At 54.2% G+C, this 8,831-nt stretch overlaps 1 protein-coding gene across 1 annotated transcript; it reads right to left on the bottom strand.

Annotated features, from left to right (window-relative positions):
- Positions 1–4,381: 4,381 nt before the first annotated feature.
- On the bottom strand, positions 4,382–7,464 carry HOXD13 (homeobox D13). The gene is made up of 2 exons (XM_007451083.1): positions 6,606–7,464; positions 4,382–5,828 (listed from the first exon to the last, which is right to left on the bottom strand). Exons 1-2 carry the CDS (start codon positions 7,387–7,389, stop codon positions 5,578–5,580), a joined length of 1,035 nt encoding a protein of 344 aa, XP_007451145.1. The 5' UTR covers positions 7,390–7,464; the 3' UTR covers positions 4,382–5,577.
- Between the last annotated feature and the right edge of the window lie 1,367 nt (positions 7,465–8,831).

Here is an 8,831-nt window from a genome sequence, read left to right as displayed (position 1 = left end):
GGTTCTTCAAAGCCGGTCATTTCAGCACCGCCTACATCCCCCGACCCGTTTCTCCCCTCCCCCCCCATTCAGGGTATTATGATAACACCCGAATATTATGATATTTGATGTCGAATAACTAGGCTGCCAAGCAGAGCTAAGGCATGTTGAGCAAAGGTGAAGCCTCTTCGACTTTCCAGGCTGATTTCAGCAGCTGGGGGCATTGGGCATCGGGTGCATTTGCCTCAATGTCCCTTGGGGCCCTTCTTGGTCTTGACTGGCTTTGCACTCCCATTTTCCGCTGGCTGCATGGGCCAGGCTTGCTTCTACCACCTTTAACTCGCAGCTGAGGCCTTTTCCAGTACGGTGCACTTCTTGGCTTGTCCAGAGAGCCCTTGGTCTGGTGGGGCCATTAACTCTGTCGCTAGGCCTGAGCAAAGCTACTCCTACCCCCTCCCTCCCCACCTCATCCCTCTGGACTGGAGTCTGCACGCATGATCTGGCAGTGAAGACCCAGAGCTGCCTGAGCCCTAGGTCCCCGGCCGCAGGCATAGTTTGCTGATAGAAGAGGAATGCATCACAAATTCTGCCTAAGTTTGGCGCCCAGGAAGGAGGATTCACATCACTCCTGGTGTGCTTCTCCATGGTCCAGCCCTCTGCTCCTAAGAAAGTCACCATCCAGGTCCATGGAGAATGCTGGCCTGGGGACCGGGACAGCTTGATTGGCCAGTTGTGGCCAAAGGCTACATTCTTTTAATCGCCAGCAGTCACCTTGGAGACAGCAGCCCTTCAAACCAGAACTCCAAGGTGTTAATCCACTCCGTGGCGTGCAGGACGAGCTCCCCTGATCTGATGTGGAAGAACAGAAAAGCCAGAGCCACCGGCCGGGAACAGCGGGGCACACCGAGGCAGCGGACTAGCAGCGTTCCTCTGCTCAGCGCCTCCAGGGGCGCACGGGCCGGTGGCGGGTTCGGAGGTCTGGCGAACAGGGTGGCGGGCGGCAGCGCTCCCTCGCTGGGAGCAATGTGGCAGTCCCCGCCGCGGTTCCTCCCGGAGGGTTAAGGATCCTCCTTTCCTGCCTCCGGTCCCAAGACCCCCAGCTACCCCGTGACTGGCGCCCGCCCCAGCCTGCAGCCCGCCTCGAGGTCCCCGAGCCAAGCTGGAATTGGTTAGACCGCCAACTCCGGCACGGAGACCACACAGGCGCCGCCGGAGGGCAAGGCTGACCAGCGCGCTGCGACTTTATTGTGTGAGTTATGGCGACCAACTGGGCGGCTCTGGGGAACGCAATGGGCCTCTTCTTCTTGCTCTAGGGCGGGGGTAGGGGGTGCGGGTGGGGGTAGGGGTAGGGGTTGGGCAAGTCTGGGCTCCTCAGGGCTCTGTCGGAGTTTCCTTAGGAGCTCAGAAACAGAGACGTATTCCATTCCCTGTCCTTTCATGGGGGGGGAGGGGCGCGGGGTGTAGGCGCAAGCTGCAACCTCAGTTCCTAGGGACTTAGGGAACCTAGGCTCTCATTTTGGGAAACTCGCCCTGTTTTCGAGGAGCTACAGTCTCCCTAGGTCTGAAAGCTCCAGCTCCAACGGGTCCCTGCAGTCTTCTCTCTTCCTACCTCAGTACTATACAACGATTCTCCGGTATTGCCAGGTCCAGGTGTGTCTTCTTCGGACGTTTTGGCAGCCGTATAGCTGCGGTTTGCCCTATGGGACTAGAGATGTAAAGGAATTAAAAGAGAAATAGAAAAGACTAGAACAACTAGACTCCATTTCTCTGGCTCAGATGATGCCCAGCCGCCCCACCTCATGGTCTGGGTTTATAATTTCCGAGGTCCAGCAGACAAAGTTGTACCGTGGAGCTGGCAGCTGGGGACGGGGGACAGGGAGGGAGGGAGGGAGGGAAGATGTTCCCATCCTCATACAAACGGGAACTAGGAGACCCAGAGAGGTTAAGACACTTGTTGGAGGTGGCAAAGCCGGGGCGCTCTGCAATAGGTCTCAAATCTAGATTTCTGAGTCTTAGTTCTTTCATCCATTCTACTTATTATCGAGTTTCTATAACGAAACGCTTTTTAAAGCCCTCGTTTTGCTTTTCAAATATTTCTAAATTTCATTTAATGAGGACGTCTGGCATTTAAAAATTAAAATCAAGTTTAAATAAAACAGTTCGTGTCTCATAATCTAAGAACCCGCGGGAAGGGAAAGAAAAGGAGTCTCCACGTTTTCACCAAGTTGGGGAAGGATGCCAAAAGCTTTCTGAATGGGGAGGGCATTCCTCAGGTCCCGGGGCAGCGGAGGCGAGAACTGAAACCCAGTCCAGGCGCCCGCAAGTCCGGGCTCTGCCGCCAGCGGGTCGCCGAGCACCGGGCGCCCTGCGGCCGGGCTGACGCCCTAGCATTCGCCCCTCTACCCTCGCCCAGCCTGGCTCCCTCTCCCCTCCAAACCCGAGGACTTCGGATGGGGGTGGGGGAACAGCAGCAAGTGGGAGCTTCCGGCACCCACTGCCCAGGCTGCACCGAGACCCGCTCTGGGCCTGCAGAATCTCTGAGCTGTCCGGAGGGGCCCTACTCTTGGGGACCGAAGCTGTCGAGGGAGGGAGGGAGAGAGGGAGGGAAGGAGGGAGGGAGGGAGGGAGGCTTTGCTGGTGAGCTGGAGAAAGGGAAAAGAGGATTTGGTTGCGGAGCTAAACGGCGAGCTCTGCCAATGCCCCTGACTGCCCAGGAGATGGCGAGCGAGCTCCACGCCTGGTGAGGCGCCGCCGCATGGTCAAGATCAACAGTGAAGGGCGGCGCAGCCGGCCTGGGGTCGCCAGCTCGTGCGGTCAAGACCCGCTGTCAGGCGCGGCCGAGCGTCTCGGAAAGCCGGAGATCGTAGCTGCAAAGCTGGCCGGGACAGCGGAGTCAGATGGACCCAGCGGGCTGCCAGAGACTGGAAAGCGTCGCGGCCGCCCCTTTGTGTGGCAGTACGTCCCGGATCCGAAGCCTCCTTCGCCTCTTGAATCACGCGTAGACGCACCGGCCTTGATCCTCCACCGGCGGCGCTCGTAACATTCCAGGTTTTGCAGGCGCTATTCCTGCGGCCTTTCAGTCTCCACCCGAAGCAAAGGCCTCTCCCTGAAGCTCCCTTCGCCTCGCGGGCCTCCCTATCAGCCCTCCGACCACCGACCGGCTCCGCTCCTCCCTCCTCAATTCAGAATATAAAAGGAATGCATATAAATAACAAAGTCTTCATCTGTTATTGATTTAGCCGTCAATTCAAATTCCACTGGAGAGCGTTTGAGCGCAGTTTTAATCTTCAGCAAACCTCCCGTTTCTCTTAGGCGGGGAAAACTGACCGGCAGACTACAGATGAAAGGAAAACCTCGAGGCAATCCTCCCTATCCACGTCAGGAAACCTAAGAAATGGACCTGGGAAATAGGATGCGGCCCTGGAGTCTGGAGTTTACAAAAAAGAAGGCGGGGGTGGGGGTGGGGGGAACGATGGAGAAGACGGGGAAACAGGCCCGTTTCAAATGAAAACACGTCTTGTGAGAAAAAGAGAGAAAATGTTAGTATCTCTTCCCGAAGTGGAAGGTCGGGACGGTGTGGCCCCATTTTCAGGGGTTATTTCTTCTTGAAAGATTGAATCGTGGTCACTTTTCCTTTTCTGTCTCTCTGTCTCTCTCTTATCTGCCTGTCTCAATTAAAACGAAGTTGCCTGCTCGAAGTCGGTTGCAAGATACGAAAGAAATCAAGCCGAGGAGGAGAAAACGAAAGTAGCTCCGAACCTTGGGTCTCTGAGCCTCCTCTGGCAAATCCATAAGGGAATCCTCCCGCCAGAAGAGTTTACATATCGTGTGAGGTTTTACACAACTGTATTTAACTCACATACCAAAAGTTAGCAGCCATTGAATTCATCGCGCCCGGGCACTAACAACGACGAGGCATCCAGCTCCTCAGCGGCCATTTCCCTGAGTGGCAAAAAGCCCTCAGAAAGAAAGTTAGTAGTGCCTAAAAATTCCGTCTAGAGGTTTAGGGTGTATAATTATGGTTTCAGTCTTCAACTGCTGTGTGCAGGCTGCCGGGAGAAGGCGATAAGGGATAAGCCTGAAATATTTCTTTTTCAGAAGTAGAATTTAATTGGGAATTTTTTTTTGAGCTGGTCTGGTAAAAAATATAATTTTAGACACCACAAATTATATGCTAATTTAAAGTTATCGCTATTTGTCTTAAAGGCACAGGAAAAGGAGAGGGAAGGGGTGATGGAAGTGGAGAGCCTGGAGGTTTTACAGACCAGAACTGGTGTTGAGTTTCCTTCATCTATAGGGAATTCCATAGCATTTGGGATAACAAGATTTTATACTAAATAAGACCAGTTTCTAGAGGCAACACAAGCTTGGAAAAAGAAAACAAATGTGTAAAGACTCAGAAGAAACAAGAGAGTTCTGTTTATTTGCATCTCCCTAGGAGTGAAAAAGTGATTTTTAAATGCCTGAAGCACTGCCCATGTATCTCAGCTCACAGACATTGCATCTACAAAAATAATCTCTCAGTTGTATAAATATGCAGCACTTTAGAAGTCGTTATTTATCATCACTTTCAGAAACATCTTTTTTTCTTCCTGGACTTCAGAGCTCCACATTTGTTAGATGTCTTAAAGCTCCACGAGAGCCCAATACATTTGTTCAGACAGTCAAGTTCTTCGCTGGGTTCTGGATAAAAGTTCCCACCCATGGCCACACTGATTCAAGCCTCTTTCAGGGAACTGAGGAGATGGTCTCAATGCTAGCCCCACAGACTGGAGGCCAAGGAGAGGGGATGCATTTATACCATCCGTGGGTCACTCTGCCAATTGCAGCCATTTAAATATCTGCATCTAGAGAAATGAAGGCATCATGAGGACACATTATTTCCAAATTAAAGATTATAAAAGCACACATCTAGAAGGTGTATTAAACACAAACAATTACGACAGCAAGTGAAAGACCCAAAGTCAGAAAGATTGTCTTCACTCCAATATTGATACAAACCCTATTTAATAAGGTAGCTGCTTTTAAAGCCATCACAGTCCCTCCAGCCTCCTATTTTTAGACTTTCCCAGTGACCCTAGAACACTGCTTGCCCAGAGCTGTTTCCATTTGCCTCAGGGAGAGTGCTGAGAGCTAATGATTCAATTACCCAATCACAGGATATGAATGACTGCAAATCATTCTGCCCTAATGGATTATGAAGATAAGAAGTGCTGGAAACAGGCATAAAAAGTGATTTAAAAAAATAAAACCCTAAAATCAAAATGGCACTTCTGAAATTCATTTGGGGGGATTATTTAAAAATACTTCAAGTCCTTTATACTGGCCTGGAGGGAGAAACAGAACATTAAAAAGTCATAAAAAATAAACCTAGACAAGAGCAAAATAAAAAATAAACAAGTAAGAAACAGAACTACAAAATCAGGTTGGGCAGCAAGAGGTTTTAGAGCCAGATAAGGGGAAGAGAGAAAAACAATTCACAAAATTTGCCATTACTGGCAGGGGAATGGGGGAATTAAATACATATTCAAGTCTTTCCAAAGGTCTTTTGGAGGCAAGTGGAAGCATTTAAACTCTCTGTGGCCAATCTGGCCCACATCAGGAGACACTATCTTTGAGCTTGGAGACGATTTTCTTGTCTTTCACTCTTCGGTTCTGAAACCAAATGGTCACTTGTCTCTCGGATAGGTTCGTGGCAGCCGAGATCCGCCGCCGCTTGTCCTTGTTAATGAACTTGTTAATGGCATACTCGTTCTCCAGTTCTTTGAGCTGCAGTTTGGTGTAGGGCACCCTCTTCTTCCTCCCCCGACGGTAGACACACATGTCTGGCTGATTTAGAGCCACATCCCCTGGTATAAAAAAACAGCACAGGAAAAATTAGACCGGGATATCTGGAGCACCCAGCTGGGGACTGTGTGTGTAGACTTGGAGGGGGTACAGAGAATGAAGAAAGACAGGCTGTTTACACTTTATTATTATTTACACAGACATATTATTTACATGTTATTAAAGAAAGATTATTTACACTTCAAAGTGAAGGCCAGTACGATGGATCATCATGGTTTCTCAAACCGGCATCTTAACAAGCCTGAGATTTTATGGTGTAGTTGCTGGGGACTCTCATAAGGACAGTTTCTGCAAATGCTGGTTGCAAACACACAAACATACACAGACTTAAAAAGAAATATCTAGGCTGTTTGTTCAAACTTTGACTTTTCGTGTTCCTGCGTTTGGAGCTTGTGAGCTCTTGGAAGCTTTAGTGGTCACTCTGGGTTATTCATGTCCTTGAAAAGTGGGGCTCAACTCCGTGACACCTCTTTGGGGAGGAGGGGCCAAGGCCTGAGCAAAGGGCAGCAAAGACCTTCAACTTTAGGAGAAAAATAGGCCTATGCCCGCACACAGGCAGAAAAGGGTTGTGAGAGAGGCAATTTAAATCAAAGGATGAATTTACAGATTTCACACAAACTGGACCGACTGTTCCACTGAGTTAACCATGGCTGGGGGGAGGAGGATAGGTGCCCAACTCCCAAGCAGGGGCGTAGACTCCCAGTCCATTCTTTTCTCTTCCGCTCCCTCCCTCCCTGCATCTCTCCCTCTTGTCCTTCCCCTTTTCCCAACGTCCCTACCTGGGAAGGATGATTTCCAAAAGTGGGAGCCCTGTGGCTGGTCCTTGGCGCAGTACACCTGGCTGTTCCACCCGTTGGCCAGCGTCCAGGACTGGTAGCCCTCCATGGAGATGTATGCCTCGTGCCGAGGCTCCCCGGAGCCGAAGGTAGACACCATGTCGATGTAGCCGGGCACATGCTGGTAGGGGCTCGTGTAGCCCTGGTAGAAGGACACCTCCTTGGCTCGCGCGGGCACCTCGTTGGCCGGTACGCTGCTGCTTGCCAGGCCCGACACGTCCATGTACTTCTCCACCGGGAAGCCTCCCAGCGAGGCGTGCGGCGACGACTTGAGAGCATTCTGCTGTAAGCCCACGCCGTGCGACATGCGGCAGCTATAGTAGCCGTTACCGAAGTGGTAGCCGTAGCCCAGGGCCGGGGCGCCCGGGGGCGCTGCAGCGGCCGCGCCGGGCGCCGGGCACTCTTTGGCAGAGGAAGCCTCCGGGCGCGCCGCGACCACAGCCGAAGATGACGACGACGAGGCGGAACCCGCGCGCTCAGAGGTCCCCGGGTACGCGAAACCAGAGGCCGCCGCCGCCGCCGCCGCCGCTGCCGCCGCCGCCGCCGCCGCCGCTGCCGCGCGTCCGGAGTGTGTCCCGGCGAACACTGGCGCCGAGAGGAAGCCGCGACACTGGCCCGGGGCCGCTGCCTCCACGGAGGAGGAGGAGGAGGAGGAGGCCGGGGCCGCCCCGGCGGCCCCGCCGTCCGCCCGCAGCCCGTCCATGTCCCAGCTCCCGGCGCGGCTCATGGCCCGGCCTGGCCCGGCCCCGGCCCCGGCCCCGTGCACGACCCCATGGCGCGGCGCACCTCCTCCCTCCTCTCCTTTCTCTCTCGTTCTCTCGCTCCCGCCCTCTTCCTCTCGCCCTCTCTCCCTCTGCGAGCCTCCCGCCCGCCCGCCAGCCCGCCCTCCAACAGGTTAGCTCATCGCGGGACGTTTATAAAAACGAAGTTCAGGTTGGGAGGGGGCCTGAGCCGGTCGGGGGGCCGCCTCCCTCCCCGGGGGCTCCCCCTCGGGGCCGTGCCATTGGCTGCGCAGGGCCACGTGGGGGTGGGGGCGCGGGACAGCCTGGCTCCGGGCCCCGGCCCCTTGGACCCACCCACTCCGGCCCCTACTCCTCCCCAGCCCTTGCGCAGCCCACCGCCCCTTCCCGCCCTTCCCCGGACCCAGGCGTTTGCGCCGCAGCCACCCCCACGAGCTGATTGCGCGACCGCCCATCCTAGGCCCCGTCTGCGACTGAGGCGGGCGCCGAGGCCTGCGCCTTGTCTCGGCCACGGCAGTTTTTGCCACCTCTCCTTGGCTCCCTGAGCTGCACAGCTAAATGAAGGAGAAGGACAGGGATGATCAGAATGATGTGAAAACTGATTTTTGATCCTGTTGTTTAATTCCTCGGATTAGCTGACCTAGACCCCAAACCCGAGGAAGCTAATTTTCTCTACCTTGCGTATTGCTACGGGGCAAAGGCATTTAACGCGTGTTCTCCCGGGCGATACTCCGAATTAAGACCAATTGGAGCAGACCCCCCTCCCCCAATACGCACACACCGTCCACCCGGAAAATGCCCACGAAGCCGCCCTTGGGGCCGGGGACAGAGACTTACAAATAAATCAAGCGGACGAAAAGACCCGTCCTCGGCGAGGCGAACCAGAGGATCTGCCCCAGCGAGAAAAGTCCGAACGCCTGGTCCACGCTATTCGCCTCTACACTGAGGCCAGCCGGGAGTTGCACTCTCGAGCTGGGCTCCCCAGCCCTGGCGCAGCCTCCCCGGGTCCGCAGAAAGACCCTCTGAAGGACGCCGGGAGAAAGCCACTCTGCCGCCCTCCAGGAAATTTCTGCGCCTCGCCCAGCAGCCGAACTGCCTCTTGCATTTTGCAGACACCACTCACCCCCGCCCGTTACTCACACCAATTAATTGAAAACTTCACTTTCCCAGGGACCTTTGTTTCGTTTTCTTTTCCAAGCTGCCAACTGCAGAGAAGTGAGAGGGGCAAATTAAGAGGGTGTTTTTCCCAAGCAAATTTGGGGCTCGTGATGGGAGCAGCCCAGAGCAAAAGGGTCTGACTTCGAGGGGGTAGGGTGGGCTCCGGGCAGTCCCGCCAGGGTGTAGGGATCACAACCCTGAGCCCTCTTCATCCCTTCCATTCCTCAGCCACAGAACCCCAGTCCATCATCCTCCATCTTAGACATTAGCG

This window comes from Lipotes vexillifer, unplaced genomic scaffold, assembly GCF_000442215.2.
Source record: "Lipotes vexillifer unplaced genomic scaffold, Lipotes_vexillifer_v1.1 scaffold645, whole genome shotgun sequence".
Taxonomy (NCBI): Eukaryota; Metazoa; Chordata; class Mammalia; order Artiodactyla; family Lipotidae; genus Lipotes; species Lipotes vexillifer.
The sequence above is the reverse complement of the archived record's forward strand: the minus strand, read 5'-3'. Positions and strand labels throughout refer to the sequence as shown.

Excerpts from the sequence above, each read along its gene's own strand:
- HOXD13 (XM_007451083.1), bottom strand. The coding sequence starts at position 7,389 with ATGAGCCGCGCCGGGAGCTGGGACATGGACGGGCTGCGGGCGGACGGC. Across the intron at positions 5,829-6,605 it reads TTGGAAATCATCCTTCCCAG|GGGATGTGGCTCTAAATCAG; the intron begins GTAGGGACGTTG and ends TTTTTATACCAG.